The sequence below is a fragment of the Myotis davidii genome, unplaced genomic scaffold (genome assembly GCF_000327345.1).
Source record: "Myotis davidii unplaced genomic scaffold, ASM32734v1 scaffold571, whole genome shotgun sequence".
Classification (NCBI taxonomy): Eukaryota; Metazoa; Chordata; class Mammalia; order Chiroptera; family Vespertilionidae; genus Myotis; species Myotis davidii.
Window position 1 is genome coordinate 1,669,020 of NW_006283136.1, and position 20,951 is coordinate 1,689,970.

At 43.6% G+C, this 20,951-nt stretch overlaps 1 protein-coding gene across 1 annotated transcript in view; it reads right to left on the reverse strand.

The window, feature by feature from the left end:
* Positions 1-19,824, reverse strand: part of NRROS (negative regulator of reactive oxygen species) — a 24,296-nt gene extending 4,472 nt beyond the window's left edge. Inside the window, exons 1-2 of the mRNA XM_006753400.2 lie at positions 19,739-19,824; positions 1,243-1,363 (exon numbers count right to left, since the gene is read on the reverse strand). Of these exons, the coding sequence (XP_006753463.1) occupies positions 1,243-1,350 (108 nt within the window). The 5' untranslated portion in view covers positions 1,351-1,363; positions 19,739-19,824. The remainder of the gene's footprint in view (positions 1-1,242; positions 1,364-19,738) is intronic.
* Between the last annotated feature and the right edge of the window lie 1,127 nt (positions 19,825-20,951).

A 20,951-nucleotide genomic window follows, 5' to 3' on the forward strand; every position in this document is an offset into this window, starting at 1 on the left:
CAGGCTTGATTCCCTCCTCTTTGTATGCCTGGTGACTCATGAATTAGCTACTGCGAAGTTAATCTTTCATCGCCTCTGTAAGGGAATAATGGAAGTCTGTGTAGCGGAGACTAACAACAACAACAATAATGGATAAAATACGTAGCACTTACCACATTCAAGGCACTGTTCTGAGTGCTTTACGTACATTAACTCATTTAATCATCGTTACAACCCAGTGTTATGGTATGATTGCTTGGCATTATTAACACCTCCATCTTTTACAGATGAGGAAACTGAGGCAGAGTGGCCCAATGCCACCAGCTAGTAAGAGGTGGAACTGGGGTTTCAACCTGGTTTGGCTCATAACCTCTCCCCCACACTGGAGGATAATATAGTGTAGTGGTTAGAGGTTACCAAAAGTGGTTAAGAACTATGACCAGTTGGGTTTTTAAGATTCACCAGCCTTAAAAACACATTTTTTAATATAAGTATTAACCCAGACATCCAATTAGTCTTCCCAGTGCCTGGGATATAATGGAGTTCAAATGTATGTTTCTCAGGCAGATGTTTACATCACTGAGTTACAGGCAAAGGGGAAAATTTCTAGGAATGTGCATGGTTATTATGTTTGCACAGATAGGCTGAAAGCCCTGAAGAGAGTAGACCACAAAAGCTTGGGTATCTACTTCCTGGATTGTCTTAAACCCAAGCATGGTCAGGGATGTTGCTGTGCAGTGCCCGTGGGCAGCATGCTCTTTAGTACAGCACCTTTAAAAAATCCGCATCTGAGAATATCTTTTTACTGATTTTTTTTGGAGAGAGAGAGAAAAAAACACCGATGTGAGAGAAAAATATCGATCAGTTGCCTCCTATACACGCCTCCACCAGGGATTGGACCCACAACCTAGGTACCTTCCCTGACCGTAATCGAACCCACAACCCTCTTGGTGTATGCAATGACACTCCAACCAATTGAGCCACTTGCCGGGGCTTCAGTACCGCTTTTTAGGTAATTGCTATAAACTCAAACATAAACTCTGAGGCAGGACTTCTTCAACTTTAATATGCCTCACCATTATCAGATCCCAATAGCATTAGTGGAGCTCAGTCACCCAGATTTTTAACAATGTGCTTTTGTTCCCTGTCCCTGAGGCCTCGTGCCTTCAGTGGGTACGAAAAAGGTGGGGCAGAGCCTTTCCAAATGGACCAAACCTTGTTAACACAGGAACAATGGACAACTCAGTTCCCGGGAAAACTCACCAACTTGCAGCACCTTTGGCAAGCAGCTGTGGCGACTCCACTTCGGGTCCTCCATTCCACTGTCAAGAAGTGAAAACCAAGGCAGAGCCAGAGAGGCAATAACTCCATCTCAAGCGCAGCACTGTGGACAGAGGGCAAGGGAAACCGTCAGAGAAGGACACGCCAGAGGGCTGCTTTTCACTCTCAGTAGAAGGAGCCAGTTCCCAGCGGTGTCTGGTCTTGCAAGCCCATTGCTTCAGGCAGGTGGAAACCCAACACTCTTTTTTTTTTTTTAATATATTTTATTGATTTTTTACAGAGAGGAAGGGAGAGAGATAGAGAGTTAGAAACATCGATGAGAGAGAAACATCGATCAGCTGCCTCCTGCACACCCCCTACTGGGGATGTGCCCGCAACCCAGGTACATGCCCTTGACCGGAATCGAACCTGGGACCTTTCAGTCCGCAGGCCGACGCTCTATCCACTGAGCCAAACCGGTTTCGGCAACCCAACACCCTTTACATACCTCAAGTTAATCAATACTTTCAACCTTTTACTGCAAGAACTCACTTTCATTTTGCCCCGACCATCTGATGGACAGGTGGCTGAACACTGAAACTCCCAAGAGTCCAGCAACAGAAGTGAGAAGCAAAGGATTTGAGGAACCAGGTTTCAGGTCACCTGGAGTTTGTCATGTTTTTTAGTTCTGTTGAAGTTTTCTTCCCAAAGCTCAAATCTGCCTGATGTGTCACCTGAGCTCAATAAATACGTTTTGAATGAATGAATAGTGAATTAGAATTGATATATAAATGTTTCCACTGGTCCCACAGACTAATTGCTGACATGAGGCTTTTAAAAAAAGAGTAGATCGCATTGGTTAACTCATTTGAATATAGCCTTTTGAAAATAGGACTTTGATATTCTGCCTGGATAAGGGAAAAGCTAAGGGGAAAATGAAAAAGCAATCTTCAGTATAATAAGGATTATTGATGAATTATGATTACCAGCCCTCTTATCATGCCAGTGAGCACAGAACAGAAGTCATGAGAATGTTTAAAATTATATAATTTGTGCATGGTGGGGGGTGGGGGTCCCTCAGCCTGGCCTGCACTCTCTCCAATCCGATACCCCTCAGGGGATGTCCGACTGCCGGTTTAGGCCTGATCCCACAGTTGGACATCCCTCTCACAATCCAGGACCACTGCTTGATTGCCCCTAATTGCTCTGCCTGCCGGCCTGATTGCCCCTAACCACCTCCACCTGCCGGCCTGATTGCCCCCAACTGCCCTCCCCTGCCAGCCTGATCACCCCTAACCACCTCTGCCTTGGCCCCGCCACCATGGCTTTGTCCGGAAGGATGACTGGAAGGTCTCTGGAAGGTCTCCCAGTCTAATTAGCATATTACTCTTTTATTAGTATAGATACCAACAGAATTTTAGAACTAAGAGGAACCATAATGGAAATATAATATATCCTTCACCATCACATTTTTACAGGTGAACACACAAAGAAATAATAATGGCTTATTCAAAGTTCAAGATCAACTTAGTGGCACAGCTGGTAACAGCTGGCAGATCCTCTTCCCTGAGCTCCAGGACAAGAACCAGACTAATTACTCTCACTGCAGGTGCTGTTAGATTGAACCCTCCTATTGAAAGAGTTTATAAACACAGGTGGGTGGAATCCCCTCCCAGCTCGTCCCCCAGGGAGTGGGCCTAAGCCAGCAGGTGGTCATCCTCCGAGGGGTCCCAGACTGCGAGAGGGCTGACGGCCCCATCCTCTCCTTGACCTCTACCTGGGAAAGACGGCAGGGTCTGCTCTCCAGTCTTCTCATGGGCCAGCAGCACCAGCACTAACATGAACCTCCTCACCTGTTCCATGGACCCTCTGCCTGACACATCTCAGCTCTCTAGGGCCCCTTCCTCTTTCCCCTTCTTTGAATGAGTTTACACAATCTCTAAGGCAAATTTTAACTTCCTGGTTAGATTTGAATACTCATTAGTGAAAACAGACTAACAGAAAGACTAAGTGAAACCGGGTAAATCGACTTCAACCTTCACTTCAGGTCAGATCAGCTCTCCTTACCACAGAGACCTCCAATTCAGAATAATTCACAATGCATCAGTATTTGCCCAACACTGGGAATACTCTTCCCAGACTCTCCTTCCGCTTCTGCACCTGTGCAGGAATTAGCACCTCTTGGCATGTGCACGGCACAGATGGCAAACACAGAGCCATATGGGCTCCTGTTCTCAGTATCTTCCCAACATACACACACACACACACACACACACACACACACACACCCCTGAAACCTTGGGATCACTGCCCATCTTAAAATAAGGTTGCTAGACCTAGCAAATTATACTAAAAACAAACAACTTTTTAGTATAAATATGTCCCATGCAATATCTGGGACATACAGATACTAAAAAAAAAAGAAAAGAAAATTCATTGTTTATCCAACATTCAAATTTCAACAAACAAAAAAGGTATGTAATGACTTTGAGAAGAAAGAAAAGACCAAAAATAATAGCCACCTCAGTTGAGAAACACTTCCTGGAGTGTGTAGCTGGAGAAGGCTTCTTTGGAGCCATGCCACTGCAAGGAATTATCAGATAAACAGTTTGGATGCCAAGCTCATCGGGGAATTTCATGAACTGTCTCCTGTGCGCACAGGACTGCTTCCCTCTACCCACACTCAACCTCAGAAGGGCGAGGACCACTCAACAGTATCTCAAGCTCTTTGAGAGTGTCTAAGCTTGAGTGTACAAATAAGTACCTGTCCTACTTTACTCCTATGTCTCTGACATCTTCTGAAAAAGACATCATTCCTTTAAGCTAAATGTTGCTCATCTTAGATGCATTTTTGGTGGAGAAAGGAAAAACAATGAGGGTGCACAGAGCAGCTTGGCATTAAAATTTTAAATGAGGTGACCTGGAACCTCCCCTCATTCTAATTAAAAGGACCTGGATTAATGGTTCCTATTTCATGGGCTATAATCCACTGGGGAAGCCACAGACTTAATATAGAGGAACAAAAAATCAACCCATGTCCCAAGTAGGGGCTGAATAAGAATTCTGTCTCCTTCTGGTCTGGGGACCATTGGGAAAATACTCTATGTAAGACCTGAGATCCTGACATGAGAAGCAGATGACATTAACAGGCTCTGCTTGTATCTGTTCTTTTTAAACCAGTTGAAGAGTTCCTTCCAAGTGCGGCTAGAAAATGGTTAGTCCCATTTCCTTTGTATTCATTTATTTATTTATTCATTCGTTTGTTTGTTTGTTTGTTTGTTTGTTTAATCCTCACCCAAAGATACTTTTTCCATTGATTTATAGAGAGACTGGAATGGAGGGAGTGAGGTGAGAGAGAGAGAGAAAAACATCGATGTGAGAGAGACACATTGATTGTTTGCCTCCTGAAGGAGCCCCTAACAGGGTTGGGGAACCTGCAACCAAGATATGTGCCCTTGACTGGGACTCGAACCCACAACTCCATGGTCCACAGGCTGATGCTCTAACCACTGAGAAAAACTGGCCAAGGAGTCCCATTTTCTTTTATAGACAGTCTATAAATCCTAAATTCTTTTCCGTTAACAATTTCTATAAAGCCTCTCTATACCTTTTATCCAGTCATGGTTATTATGATTATGAATAAGGCTAGAGACTGTGAGCTTCCAATTAGTGAAAAGCTTTGAAGAACAAGATACCACTGACCCAGGTACTGCAGGAGACAAGATTCTGTACTGTGTCTGTAACACTTGGAGATATCGAGATTATAAATCCTACCTCATGTCAAAGTGAAGTCCTCTTAGTGTATCACTTGTATTTTTCCTTTATCTTCTAGCTATCCTGTTTGTGTCTAGTTATCACAAAATGTTCTTGCTGGTTCTTAAAATATTAGAATCTCAAATGCTCAACTGCATCTCATATGTAGCCATTAATCTTGAGACTATACTTCTAATTCAGCCGTGGGCAAACTACGGCCCGCAGGCCGGATCCGGCCTGTTTGAAATGAATAAAACTAAAAATAAAAGACCGTACCCTTTCATGTAATGATGTTTACTTTGAATTTATATTAGTTCACACAAACACTCCATCCATGCTTTTGTTCTGGCCCTCCACTCCAATTTAAGAACCCATTGTGGCCCTCGAGTCAAAAAGTTTGCCCACCCCTGTATTGGTTATCACGGAAACCTGATATTCAACCCCACATCCATCCCTCATCTATAAAGAGTATTCCCTTTTAAGGCAGAAAGACAATATGGCTTTTTGTCTGGCTTTTCTCTTCTCAGATCTAGTTACAACAAATAAGTGGTGAAAACAGATTCATTTCATAAAAACATGAATGGAGACAGTAACCTGAAACAAGAGAACACTTACATGGGGAAGAAAAATGCACATTGGCTGCAAAAATTCCTGTTTTAAAAATTATGCTTGTTTGCTTTTTCTATTTTCACAAAAGAATAGGGAGAAACTCCTGCTTCCTTGACTCAAGTAAGGTACAGAAGACTGATTGGTGGCCGTGGTCTGTGTGAAACAATGAAAGGGGTGGGAATATTTGCTCCTTTTGGAAAGAGCTTCCTGACCCTGGTGGTGGTGGCTTGGCTATAACATGGGGCAGCGCTTCCATACCCCTCCCTGACCACACCAGTTCTGGGCTCGGGATGCTTGGGTGGGAGAAGATGCCACACACAGGCCAAGGAGTGGCTTCAGTCCAGGGGACACGTGGGTGGTACTTGCTTTAGCAGTGGACAGGGAAGAGGTAAGTGAAATCTTTTGACTGGTCTCTGCTTCCTGAAGTCCTGAAATTTCCACCAGAATAGTTCAGGAGTGCAGTAGCATTCCTTTTACCTCAGTCAGGCCCTGTGACACCTAAACACAAATGTATAGTATTTTTTCCAAATGTGTGTAGATTTACCTATATTAAGAAAATATAACTTCTTTTTAAAAGGGACATTAATTCCAAGTAGCTTTCTGTTGTGATGCAATGTCTTAACCTGCTGTAAGGACCAATCTCGGGCATTTTTGTCCATAAAAAGGTTTCCCCGTATTCAAACTTCGGGAATACTAAGAAGTAACTCTGATCTGAGTTCTGGTTTTGTTTTGTTAGGGTTTTGGATACATTTGCAGGAAAGGTTGTGGATTTCTAATATTCAGGGGCACCCTTGCTATCACCTCTGCACTCCCCACTCTCACCTCCCCACCTTCTCCAGCTGCCACTACTACAGCAGCAGCCACCAGAGCTAGGAAGCGACCTTTTTGCTAAAGGCTCTATTAGCAAGAGTTAAGAGTGTTATACAGATATTAGCATGTAATTAAGCATTTTCTCTTCAAAGTAAGCTGAAAAGGCTTTAAAGAAAGAGGCCTTTGCAGAAAGTGGGCAACTCGCAGAGGTATTTGGTGTTAGAAACAAACGTTTATACACTGGTCTGGGGGAGGGACTGTGAAGCAGAGTGAGTACCCACAGGAGCAGGGTGTGCATGTGTGCAGGTGACACCGGAAACACCAAACACACAGGTGCTAGATAGAGGGTTCCACTGAGAGGGCGGCGGCCCCTGTTTAAAAGAAAAAGAGCAAATCCTACCTCAGACCCTAGGAGAAAGGGAAGGGCAGCTGGTCATGGACCACAGCAAAGAGATAACAAAAAACAGAAACCCCACTCTGTGACCACTTCAAACAATCCCTACTACCAAGAAGTATTCGAAAGCCTCAGGCAAGTAGCTTTCGTCTCTTTGATTCTTAGCAAATAAGTAAGTAAGTAAGTAAGTAAATAAATAAATAAATAAATAAATAAATAAATAAAGTGAACTCAACCTCTACCAAATGTTCAAACTTAGCATTTCCCATGGTGAGACCAGCTGCATCCTCGGCTTCCAGGTGCGATGCCTTGGGTAAGACAGAGCTTCATCTTAGAAGTACTCTAGCCAAAAATGTTTGCCCTGAAGCCTGAGAAAACCTACATGGTGTGTGTGTGTGTGTGATTACAGGTGACCAAGAAGCATAATAACCAAGTCAAAAATGTATGTACCTTGAGTGGATTTGGGGTTTTTAAAACTCTCTAAAAGAAGAATTTGAGACAATTGGAGAAATTTACATGTGTACTAAATAATGTGTTTTCAGATGGTATTGTGTACAGATGATATTATGTTATCAAGCTATTACTAATTATCTTAAGTATGATAATGTTTTGGTTATGTACAAATGTGCCCTTCTTCTTAGGAAATGTATGCTGAGTATTTAGAGGTGAAATGTCATGATTGCTACAATTTATGTAGCCTACTTTCAAATGGAGAGTAAAAAATTAAAGTAAAATATTACCAACAGGCAAATTTAGTATTGTACTTGTTAAATTTTTTCTGTAAATTTGAAACTTTTCAAAAATAAAAAATATGAGGAAGATTAAATAATTGTTGGAGTTTCTAACAGGAGAGGGGAAATTTCCAGGAACATACATTTTTCAAATATTCTTTTCAGAAAGATTCTCAGCAAACTTTAAATTAAAAATGCATATACACAGAAATCTTTAAAATATCCGGGAATTTTTACCATTTGACATTGAAACTAGAGCTTCCGGAGAGTTTCTCATACCTGAAAGGAGCACAGAAGTGTTAGATTGTGTGTCCTGATGCGGTTCAAGAAATATGATGGATGCATTAATGTACCTTCCACTGTCCAGGCCAATTGTTCTGATCACACTCCCAGTCCTTCTGGAAGGGTAGCCCGCAGGAGAAGCACACGACCCCGCCAACACCTCCAGCTCCACTCCACCTCCACCTCCACTCCACCTCCACCTCCACCTCCACCTCCACCTGCCTGGCAGAATTTTGGGGAAGCACCTCACCAGGGGAAGCCAATTACATGCACCCTATGAAAGATCCCAGTGCATAGAGACAAGGGAGAGAATTAGCAGTGGAAATTGGAGCTAAGAGGCGTAGAAAAAGTGGAATTGAATTTTTGAGGGATCTTGCCTTGAGGAATAGAAGCTCTGAGGTAGATACCAAGAAAATAATGAAATAGTCAACAGAGGGCAGAGATCAGAGAAGATGAAAGAATGACAAGAGGGCAGACCAAACAGCTGGAAGAGAGGGTGGGGAGAACAAGTGCCAAAGCTGCCTCGCGGGGTTCCTCACGGCTCTCCACAGGGCCAGGGCCATTTCCCAAGCTCCATGCTTTCCTATGACAGCACTTCACCACCATCACCACCCCAGTAGCTGGCCCAAGAGCTGCCAACAAGAAGAACCTAACTAAATAATGTCAAGCACAAAGGACAAACCTGAACGTAAGATTGTTTTTATGTGCATGCAAGTTTTGTGATGCTACCTGAAAATTAGAGAAAGTGGCTGAAATCTAAATTGAGGAATGTATTTTTCGAAGTGCACCTTAATTACAGGCAAGAATCATCAAGGAATGCTAAAACTAAAGAGTGAAAACTTGTTGGGAAACAAGAGACTAATATAGCCTTAGAGTATCTTATTAATACTCTACTTGTTAATTTTGCACACTCGAAAATAATAGCTTTATAAGTGGAAAAACCGGCAGACATCTCTTTAACCAAATGATCAATTTACTAACGAGGCCTTACTAGGGTACTTGGCAAAATTTGAATACAGATAATTGATGAAATAATAATATCATGTCAATGTTAAATTTCTGGATTTTGATCATTGCACTGTGGTTATGTAAGAGTCTACCTTTGGTCTTAGAAAATATACACTGAATTTTTTAGAGGAAAAGGAGCATGTTGTTGCAACATTACTAATGTTCCAATTTCTCTTCATTCTCATCAGCACTTATTCTTTTCTGTTGTGTTTATTATAGCCATCTCTGTGGTTATAAAGTGCTACACTTTGTGGTTTTGATTTGCACTTCTCTAATTAGTAATAATGCTGAGCATTTTTCACGTTTATTGACCATGTCTACTTATTTTTGGAGAAATGTCCAAAATATATATTTTTAAATCTAAAGATTTCTTCAATTATGATTTTGGAAATACATATAAAAGAAAATGAAAAAAAAATGGTTTATAAAATTAAAGAACCAGTTCTATTCTTTGGTCAAAGTAATATATTCATATATTTTGCAAAGATTCGTATTTAAATGGTGGATGCATTACAAAAAGAATTTGCAAATTGAAGATTGAAGTGACAGAGCATTTATTTATTTATTTATCCTCACCAGAGGATATTTTTATTGATTTTTATTTATTTATTTTTTATTACATTTTGTGATGAAGAAAAGTAAGAGAAATATTCAGAATTAGAAAAGTGTTCTAACTTTAAGAATCCAATTTAATTCATTTTGAAAGCTGGGTAACTGTGGAGGCAGATGCATATCTAAATCTTTTGGAATTCACTTTCTTCCCTAATTTTAAATTTTGAAATCTATTGATTTTTAGAGAGAGAAACACCTGATGTGTGAGAGAAACAGCGATCGGCTGCCTCCCATACCTGCCCTGACCAGGGATCAAACCCACAACCTAGATATGCACCCTGATCGGGAATCGAACCAGCAATCTTTTTTTTTTTTTTAATGTATGAGACAACACTCAACCAACTGAGTCACTTGGCCAGGTGAGCATTTAGAATTGTGATATGTGCACTCAGACCTCATGACTTGCCTCTCTGGCTTTCTCTCTTAATGATGATGTTGAAGTATAGACAACAGAATGGCTTTTGAGTCCCTGTCTCCCAATAACTGTTTCATATCCTGCAGGTGGGAGAGCAAATTTACACACTTTTTCTGAAGAACTATTTAGCATAATTTATCAAAGATCTTGACATCATAAGCTACTTTTGATTCAGTAGTTCCACTTCTAGAATTTATCCTAAGGGATTACAATATATGTAACTAGAGGCCTGATGCATAAAGATTCGTGCAAGAATAGGCCTTCCTTCCCCTAGCTGCTGGCACCGGCTTCCCTCTGGCACCCGGGACCTGGGCCTTCACTCTGGCCACCGCCTTCTGCCTTCGCTCTACGCTGGAGCCACCTCCTGTCCGCTCCGACTGGCTCTGGGTCTGCCACCCAGAGGTCAACCCTCGGCAGCTGGCCGGGGCTTGCAGGAAGCCAAACGTCCTGCCCGAAGGAAGCCAAGTGTCCCGCCCACTCTGGCCAGCTCTGTGGCTCCAGCCAATGCCACCATCTTTGTGGCTATGGGCGCCACCATCTTTGTCGTGGAGTGATGGTTAATTTGCATATTACCCTTTTATTAGTATAGGTAGTATTTTACAGAAATATTTTTTTACTTTCCAACAACCCACTTAAATGACTATATTAAGACTAGTTTTAAAATAATAGAATCTATCTATCATTTCTTAAAATATATGTCATAATTAGAGCCTAATAAATATTACTGAAATAGAGAATTTCTTATAGGTATTTAGATTGAAATTATTGTGGGTGTGCTTAAAACAATCATGTCTGGAGTTAATGGAAGAAAAAATATCATTGACTAATAACTAAAATAAGTTTTATTATAGATGTTACTTTCTTTTTTTTCCCCCAGGGTCCAGGGATTTAGATTTGGGATTGCATGTTCTTAGCCCCTGGAAAGGTAGCAGTAAAAGTTAAAGAAAGAGCCCAGGCTAAGGGGGAAGATGGAACAGGTTCAAAGCCTGGCTCTGACCTTGGGTACATCACTCAACTAAAATGGGAATCATAAAGCTTGTGTTGCAAGACTGTTACGATATTCAGACAAGGTTTAAAGGAACACTCAAACAATTGTCTTTGTCATCATTACAGTGCCTTCATCCCCAGCGGGTGCTTCCACACACCCAGGGTGGAGCTCACTGCTTTGTAAGTGGCTGGTTGTACCATTGGGGCCCTTGGCATTTGCCTCTAGAAGTGGGATCCCCTCTAAGCCTGGACAAATAAGTGAAGAGTGGTATCATTTTAAATTTGTGGGAGTGCTAATTAAATGTACGCCCCTGAGAATCTGTGTGAGAAAGGAGAGTTCTGTTGCAAGTGCCTTTTCTGGCAAATGCCCTGTCATTCAAATGCAGTAACTGACCATCCTTTTGAGAAGAACTGTAGCATTTCTGAAGGGACTACACACCACTATTTTGGAGGTGAGAACACGCAGGCCAGAGAGATGAAATGATAGGAACAAGGTGCCAGAGGGAACGCTGTGTAGTGGTTTCCAAGTGCTGTTCCCACCCCACACCTAGCAAACCTGGTCAGCCAGGGCTCCACCCGGGCTCGTGAGAAGAGTCTCATCTGGGAATGGTGGAGGCTGCCTCTTCCTAGAGGGAGGTTGGAGGCCACAGCAACTCGTCTTCCTGGGACTCTCCCCACTACCACTCTGGGAAGCCAATGTGTGAAGGGCCGCGTAGAGCACTATCCTGCTCGACTCAGGGCCACGAATGAGTCAACTGGTTTCCCTCTGTGGTCAGGGTCAGCCCTTAGAACCAACAGAGGTCATTCGATTCATTCTGTTCCATGGCCACAGGCTGCACTTGGCCACAGGTCTTTAAAAGAGCAAATCTGCTTCCCTGGGGAGGTAACACCTTGCTTTTACATGGCTAGTGGTAGTTCCGTGGTGTCCCCTTTGTCTATGAGAGACCCACATAATACCTGTGGATGGGCACCCAACCCATAATGCATTAGTTTTAAACTTCTCGTTTCCTTTCTGTCACAGGTTTGTTCTCTCTGGTCACTTCTCTCCAGTTGTGGCCGTTGGTGACAATAACGCCGGCCTTGCCAACCTCACAGGGCTGTGTTGAGGCTGAATGAGAGGTGTGTGTGAAAAAGCTTTGTCAATGCAAGGAAATGTTGTGGATTTCATTAGTAAGAAAAGTCGTGTCAGAATTAAAGGAAAGGCAGAGTTCCTCTGTGCAAGCGGGAGCTGGTGTTGAAATAAATGAAACAGAGCAGATGCAGTATCTTCTTCAGTCCGTGTGAGCTGCCGGATGTGGACCTTGGGGTGTTCAGAGAAGGTGAGACCACCCAGAGCCTGATAGGGGTTTTAGGTGATAACCGAGGTTTACTGCCCAGATGGAAATATATCACCTCCACACCCTAACCCTTAGTTCTCTTGAGAAAGAGCACACCTGAGAAATGAAACGATATGTAATCCCGGTTACTGACCAGCTAAATGGGATAGTATTCAAGCTCCCAGATTGTTTTCCTGGCTCATAATTATAGTAGGTAATGTTTATGGACTGCTCGTCTTGGAATAAGTGCTATGCCAGATGCTTTACATATATTAGGGTCCTCACAAAACCCTAGCAGGTAAATTTTATCATCCCCACCTTATAGGGGGTAAATGGAGGCTCACAAAGGTTTAGGCCATAGAGTTAGAGCATGTCAAAGCAGCAATTCAAACTTAGCCTGTGGTTGAGTTCAGCAAAGCTCAACCTCAATACCACAAGCCCCACCCTGGGATGCTGGCTATACTTGACTAAAAAGCGTGCATTTTCACACACTGTTTCCTCTGTGGAAAAGGCCCTTTTCCTGGCCTCCAACTGTCCAACTCCTACTCATCCTTCAAGGCCCAGTGCATATGTTACCTCCTCATCACATCCTAATAGTTCAATAACGCATATAATATGGTAGTATATTATAGATGAAGTTCCTATTGATTTTTAGAGAGAGAAAGGCAGGGGAGGGAGAAACACTGATTTGTTGTTCCACTTATTGATATATTCATTCATTGCTTCTTTTATGTGCTCTGGTGAAGGATCGAACCCACAACCTTGGTGTATTGGGATGACTGAGCTGCCCAGCCACAGCTGGAAGATTTTTTATTATTATTTGGTTTCTTTCTTTATGAAAATGAATATGAGCAACTCCTGTCAGTAATTTAACTTTCCTCTTTTTCATTATAAAAAAAGTTAGCATATAGTTAAGTTGAAAGAATTTGACAATGATTACTCATATACCCATCACCTAGATTCTACACTTCACTTTTTTTTTTTTTAAGAACTTTATTGACTTTAGAGAGAGGAATGGAGAAGAAGAGAGAGAAAAACCCATCGGCTGTTTCCTATACTTGACCCCACCGGGGATTGAACCTGCAGCCTAGGCATGTGCCCTGACCAGAAACCAAACCCACCACTCTTTGGTGTACAGGATGATTCTCCAACCAACTGAGCCACCCAGGGCTACTATTAACTTTTTACTAGTTTTATCACATATCTATCCATCTATCCTCTTATCCATCCTTCAATCCATCTTATTTTTTTATGCATTTCAAAATAGAATGCAGTCATCAGTACACTTCCCTCTAAGTGTAAGAAGTTCAGAATGCATATCAAGTGATTTAACTTAAAAATTCCTGCCCTAGCTGGTTTGGCTCAGTGGATAGTGTCGGCCTGTGGATTGAAGTGCCCTGGGTTCAGTTCTGGTCAAGGGCACATGCCCGGGTTTCAGACTTCATCCCTAGTAGGGGGTGTGCTGGAGGCAGCTGATTAATTATTCTCTCTCATCATTGATGTTTCTCTCTCTCCCTCTCCCTTCCTCTCTGAAATAAAAAATATATAGAAAAAAATAAAATAAATTTTAAAGTTCCTATGTTTTCAATCTTCTGAATCAATATAATTAATTTAATTTCAACTTAATTGAGATTGCAATGTCAGGTATTTTATTTGGGAAAAATATTTGTCTTATAAAAAAAAGAATTTGATAATCACTATCTTACTATTCTCAGCCAAAATTAGGAGGAAAACAATCAACACTGAAGCATAAATGACTGCTATCCTCTTTCATGCACTATACTTTAATGGGTATTTATATGATAATTATGAAAAATAATAAAGTTTAATGATATAGTTTCAGGACGGCAGGGGAGATAAATTTGCCTTTCAAAATCCCTCAAATTATACTGGCAACGTGGCTATTCTAAGGCTGATTTTTTTAAAAAAAACTTATTTGAATTCACAGAGGAATATCCCTTCTACCCCTCAAATAATGATTTTTAGGAAATCCTTGAATGAATCCAAGACAATTGGATTATACTTAATGTTATTGGTTAATAAAAATAGCACTTGAGGTTGCAAAGGCTTCTTACAGGCATTTGATCTCATTTAATACTCATAACACTTCTACAGTGTAGGCATTATTCTCTCCATTTAAAATTTTTTTTAAATTGATTTTAGAGAGGAAGGGAGAAAGGGAAACATCGATTGGCTACCTCCCGCACATGCCCAACTTGGGATCAAACCCGAAACCTGGGTATGTAGCCTGACCAGGAATCAAATACCCCGCCTTCCGGTGTATGGGACAATGCTCCAACCAACTGAGCCACACCGGCACAGGCCATCTCCATTTTTTTATTGTGATAAAGTATACATATAATTTACCAATTTAATGCCTTTCTAGGAGCCTTAAGTAAATTCACATTGTCATTTAACCTCACCGTTACCCATCTCCAGTACTTTTCATCATCCCAAACTGAAGTTCTGTACCAGTTAAATGTAACTCCTCATTCTTCCCTCCCTTCTGTTTCTGGTAACCATGATCCTTTCTTCTCTATATATTTGCCTACTAGAGGCCCGGTGCACAAAATTCGTGCATGGGGGGTGGGTTCCTCAGCCCGACCTACACCCTCTCCAATCTGGGAGCCCTCAGGGGAGCCCTCTCCAATCCGGGAGCCCTGTTGGCTTAGGCCCATTCCCCATGGTTCTCTGCTCTCTGCGGGTCCTGGCCACTCTGCACCCGCTGCCCAGAGGCTCTCCACGGCCCAGAGGCTCTCTGCAGCTGGGGCAGGACACTTGCCTCGTCACCGTAGCAATGAAGCAAGCATTCCGCCAGGCCGCTCACACTGCCCACTCTCAGCAGCCACCCCTCCAGGACTGGGGGACTCCTGCAAGGCTGAGGGGACTGGGCTCCACTATCTTGTAGCTATGGGTGCCGTCATCTTTGTGATGGAGTGACGGTTAATTTCCATATTACCCTTTGATTAGATAGGATTCTAGGTACCTCATATAAGTAGAATCATGTAAATGGAATCATGTAACATCTGTCCTTTTGTGTCTGGCTTATTTAATTTAGCATAATGTTTTCAAGGCCACTCCATTGTATAACATGTACCAGAATTTCATTCCTTTTTATGGCTGAATAACATTCCATTGTAAGTATACACCACATTTTGTTTATTCATTCTCCATCAAAGCACAGTTGGGTTGTTTCCACCTTTTAAATATATATATAATTTATTTCAGATAGGTTAGGGAGAGATAAAAACATCAATGATGAGAGAGAATCATTAATCAGCTGCCTCCTGCATGCCCCACATTGGGGATTGAGCCCACAACACAGGCATGTGCCCTGACAGGAAATTGAACCGTGATCTCCTGGTTCTTAGGTGGACACTCAACCACTGAGCCATGCCAACTGGGCATGTTTCTATCTTTTGATCATGGTAAGTAATGCTGCTATGAACATTAGTGTACAAACATCTAGTCCCTTCTTATCTCCATTTTACAGATAAGAAGCTCAAGACTCAAAAACGCCAAAGTGAATTGCTCAAGTCACATAGTTTATAGACAGTGAAGCCAAAACCAAATCTGAGTTCTGACCCAAGTAGGAAGTGTTCAATGTGAACCTGTCTGAGAGGTATATACATTGAACGAATGTTTAGCTGGATTGCATAGATGTGTATTTATTGGTAAACAGCTGCTTCACAAATCCCACCACAGTAGCCTAGCCACTGTCTTGGAACTCTCAAGGCTCCCACCATGATCCAGCAACCCAGGACCCTGCTTCTAATGATAATGTCCATTCTGATTGGTCAGTGCCTATACCATGTGGTGTCTGATATTCTAAATATCACCCGTGAGTGTTCATGGGTTCATGGTCTCTGTGGGGATGAGACAACCTGCTGACACCATGGATTAGACCTATGACAAAGGTGAGGACCTTTAGATGTTCTGCAAAAGAAACCAGAAAGCCTAAAAAACAGAGGATATAGAAGGGAATAAGAAGTCAGTATTATTAGCTAAGATGGAAGCTTAGGAGCTTGAGGAAGGATGCAAGAATCTAGAACAGCGGTTCTCAACCTATGGGTCGCGACCCCTTTAGCCGTCGGATGACCCTTTCACAAGGGTCGCCTCAGACCATCCTGCATATCAGATATTTACATTACGATTCATAACAGTAGCAACATTACAGTTATGAAGTAGCAACGAAAATAATGTTATGGTTGGGTCACAACATGAGGAACTGTATGTAAAGGGCCAAAGGTTGAGAACCACTGATCTCTAGAGAAAGGTCGTTGGGGGAGGCCCATGAGGAAGTCACAGGGTACCAGGCTGGGCAGTGATAAGGAGACCATTAACATGTCTGAAGCTGAACTAGTGGCCCGGGGCTAGTCAGGGGAAGACGCATTTGCCATTGACCCTGCAGGCCAAAGGAGGGACTTCAGCCTTGGGGTCTGGTGGGACCATTGAGAGGAGACACCGGAAGGGCAGGAGAGACCTGAGGGATCACGGCTGGACCAGGGGAGGACAGTAGGAAAGATCAGGAGGAGCCAGTGTCCAGCCTGACATCTAAAATGGAGTGACATGAGGCTATTGAGGAACATGATGTGAACTCTCAGATGAGCTCCTACTGGTCACTTTGGGTGCTGGGCTTCCTCACTCACTTTCTGCGTGAGAAGAGCCAGGGTGACTAGATAGAGCCCCAAGTGCTATCACCTGAAGAGAAGTCCCCTGCCCAGTCTTTTCTTTCTTTCTTGGCAGCAGAAAGTAGTGTAGACACATGGCACAGCACCTGACCAAGGCAACCTTCTAGGTTGTGTGTGGAGTCCCTGTGTCCTCGGGGCTTTGTAGCTACATTTAGCCCATTATTGGGACCAGCCCTGCTCTTCTTGCCCACCTCGATGGTGAGAACCATGACAGATTCTCTACTTCCTCCTGTATTCCCTTTGTTCAGTCTGAAACTACTCATGCATTAAAGTGAGAAGACACATGTGGTTTGCTCTCAGCACCTGACTCCATTTGCTCTGGAAATCAGGTGGTTTTGCCTACCCACATTCATTTCTCCTTCTGGTAACAATTCCTTAACTCCCCTTTGAGGAAATCACCAGTTTCTTTCTTTATTATTTTAATTTTTAATTGTGGTAAAATAGACATAACATAAAATTTACCATCTTAACCACTTAAGGTGTAGAGCACAGTCAGTAGTGTTAAGTGCATTTACATTGCCATGCAATCAACCCCCTTATTTTCTGAAGAAGATCATGTTCAGTTGAGTTTGACCTTCACTCCTGGTTCCAAGGAGAGGCTGTGAACAAGACTGGGCCCATCAGAGCCTCCTATTCCCTAACCACGGTGATTGGTTTATAATGGGTTCATGAAGCCAAGCCCATGAGAATTAATGCAAGGATTGTTGCTAGAACTTTTGGGAAAGAGGCTTTCTCTTCCTGCTTCAGATGCCAAACTGGTGGCAATTAAGCTTGGAGCTGCAGGCACCCATCTTTGCCACCAACTTTAGTACTTGCCTGAGAATGAAGCCTACACAGAGGAAAGCAATGCTGAGGAATGGAGATAGATGGATTCCTAGCCCTGTTTAAGCACCTGGATCTAGCCATGCCTGAAGCTATTTTCCATAGACTTTTTGGTTATTTGAAACAGTAAATTCACTTTTTTCTATATTTTTTTTTTGCTGAAGCCAAGCTAATTGGGTTTTTGTCATTTGTAACTAAGGCCCCTACACTCAGATTCACAGTTACTTGTGAGGCTTGATAAGATATAAATATCATTGTCCTTTTTTCCTCTCCTTAATTCTCTCAGCTTTCAGAGATCATTGCTTAACCTAATCCAGAGCCTCCCACACAGTGAGCCGTGACAATTTGTTCAATGATGAAGTTGAGAAGAATAGTTTTAGGAAGGGAGGGAAATGAGTATAATAAAGAAATTTTACTAAAGGCAAAAGTATTTGTCACTAAGGTGTGACCACATCAGTGAGCATCACTGAGCACACAGCAAGCCGGTCCTGAGAAAGGTAATGTTTTTCAGTCATGGTTGAAAGCCTCCCCGCCCCTAACTTATGTGGTTATAATTGGATCTGAGGCGTGAGGTACTTCTAGTTGTCCAGCCAAGGATCTACCTTACACCTTGTGGTGTGGAGACACACTGCAGCCAGGACGCAGGTTACCATCAGTGCTGGTGTCACCCTTCCAGGACAAAGAAAGATCAGGGACAGACAGGCCAGTGCATCCCTAACCCGGGCCCCAGGACAGACGCCAGGAGCCTGCTATCTGTCTGGGAGGCTCTACTCGTGGATGATGGGTTGAAACACTATGTGGGATCAGGCTTCTATGGGTTTTCATGAAGTGTCATGAGGTTACCCATTGGATGAAAGCACCCTCTTAGTGAAATAGGTTTTTTGTTTCTTTTTTTTTTTTAACCTAAACGCAGGAGTTGAGCTGAGGTTTTTTGTTTGTTTGTTTGTTTATTTGTTTTTCTGGGCCCATAATTCTATAATTCCCTCAGACATGCCTGTAAAAAACCTACGGGGTGTGTGAGGCAAATAAGTAATTCTCCGGGCTGTAAAACCCACAGAAACAGCCTGTGCAGTGCAGACAATGGGTGAAAGGAGCAGAGAAGACCTCAAAAGACCAGCTTTATAAATTCAAAACATTTCTACTGTCCAGGCTCCCAACAGGCTGTACCCATCACGGAAGAAACCTCCCAAGGGTTCCCTTCGCTTCTCCTGGAAGCGCACCACCCCAGACCAGCCCTACCCGTGAGCTCCATCCCGAGAACCATGCCTCAGCCTCCCTGAGTCGCAGCCACTGTTGGGCACGTGGTCACCTTCTCTCAGGCGCCAAGTGAGCTGGCGCCCATTCTGAAGGCAGTACAGAGCCAGAGCCGAGTCAGTGGCTCCTCACTATGTCAGCTCCTGAGTGCATGGGAATATGTGCTGAATCCTCCAGAACCCAGCCCACATGGAGGCTGTGAGGAAGAGCACTGGACAAAGGCTCAGAAAGGCCTGGGATCTGGTCTCCCTCTGACACTTACTAGCTAGTGAATTTCCCCAGAACACTGTGTGGTGAAGGGACTTTGCCTGTCTCCTTCAGAGCTCTGTCCCCAACACCCAGGGCAGGCCTGCACGTGGAAGACATCGGTAAGTATGTGTTGCTGTCCACAAGTATCAGTGTCTTCATCTATGACTTGTGGGGCAGGAAAGAAGATCCAAGCACCCCAACATGCTGAGTGCTCACCGAGTAGTCTTATTGCATCCATTCATCCAACCCAGGAGGAAGCTTTATTGTTCCCATTTTGCAGATGAAGAAACTGAGGCTTGGACATTCTCCTCACAGGGCCAGTAATCAAACTCTCAAACCAGGAATCTGAAGCCCTTGTCGGCTCCCCTACACCACACCACCTTGTTCAGTTCTCAGTGCTCCTAGGGACGCGAATCCACCTACCCCCGAGCTGTAGCCCCTGCACTGAGCACAACAGCGGTGGAGCTTGGCTGCAGCAAGCCACTACCTCCCCGACAGTCCCCAGCTGTGGGCCGAGCTCGCCCACCTCAGAAAGGGTGGCAGCCCGCCACGCAGGAAATACTCACGGCTCCCGCGGGCCCAGGCGGCTCCTCCGAACGCATCCTCTCCCAGGGCTCCGGCCTCCTCGACAGCAGCCCAAAGCAGGGCTGGGCCGCCGCCTCTCTCTGGAGCATCAGATTATTTTAGCACTTGCGGAAGGAACTGACGGAAACTGAAGTCACATGGAGAGCGAGCTGCTCTGCAACTCAGCACTCACAGCGATCAGGCACCAGAGAAGGAACTGCCCCATCGGGTGGGTGGCGAGGGGGGAAGGGAGAGGGCAGCCGCGGGAACAGCGGCCCCAGGACTACCCGCTGGGTTAGTGGACAAGGAGGGCAGGCATTTTTACGGCCCCCCAGCAGTGCTAACCAAGGCTCCCCGGGCTTTCTTGCCTTAGAGATTTTGAGCTGGAGGGCCCCTGTCTGTGAGCTCTGCTGACTCAAAAAACTCCCCTCCGAGGGTCAAGCTAGGGCAGACTTTGGAAATGGGTCGGACACAGGTTTTCCACTTGGGAGAAAGTCCACCTCCTGGAAGAGCCATCTAATCAGCTGATCTTTATTAATAATCTCCTTTTATGTGTCCAGCACATCAAAAACAGAAAAAGAAATGGACACTGCTTTGTAGCGGACTGTCAGAGTGCCATGAGCTTATTGATCATAGACTGTCTGGATAAAATTTTGTACCTGATGTGTACAAAATTCCCTGCTAGCTCTTGCCAAGAATTTTTTTTAATCGAATTAATAATAGCTACCATCAAAAAGCTGTTAGGCACTATGCTAAGAAATTTATTTGCATGATCTCATAGCTTCTATACTCCAGGACCTAACAATCTAGTGGAGAAGGTAAAATGTGGACGGTCAGCCGCATGCTGAATGAGCGATGCGGACAAGCGTTCTAGGAGCGTCAGAGAAGGGATCTCCGGTGCTGCTCTTTCCCATCAGATCTGGGGGGTCCAAGTGTCCGGAGGTTTGGTTTGCGCCTCTTGTTGCCTGTTGACTTGTGATTCTTTATTGCATTATTGCCCTGGGCATGGCCATCCTGGGAGAATAGGAGCAGGTCCTTCCTGCCCCAAACATCCAGCACATTGTCTACTCTATCCCCTCCTTATCACAAGCAATCCCACTTTTGCATGTTGTATACATTGAGGTTCTCCATAGAATTTCTTTTGAGAAAGGTGGCTGCTACCCTTAACAAAAAAAAAAGCTTAGGAAACCAGTTATCTTGATGAATGTGTGGGGA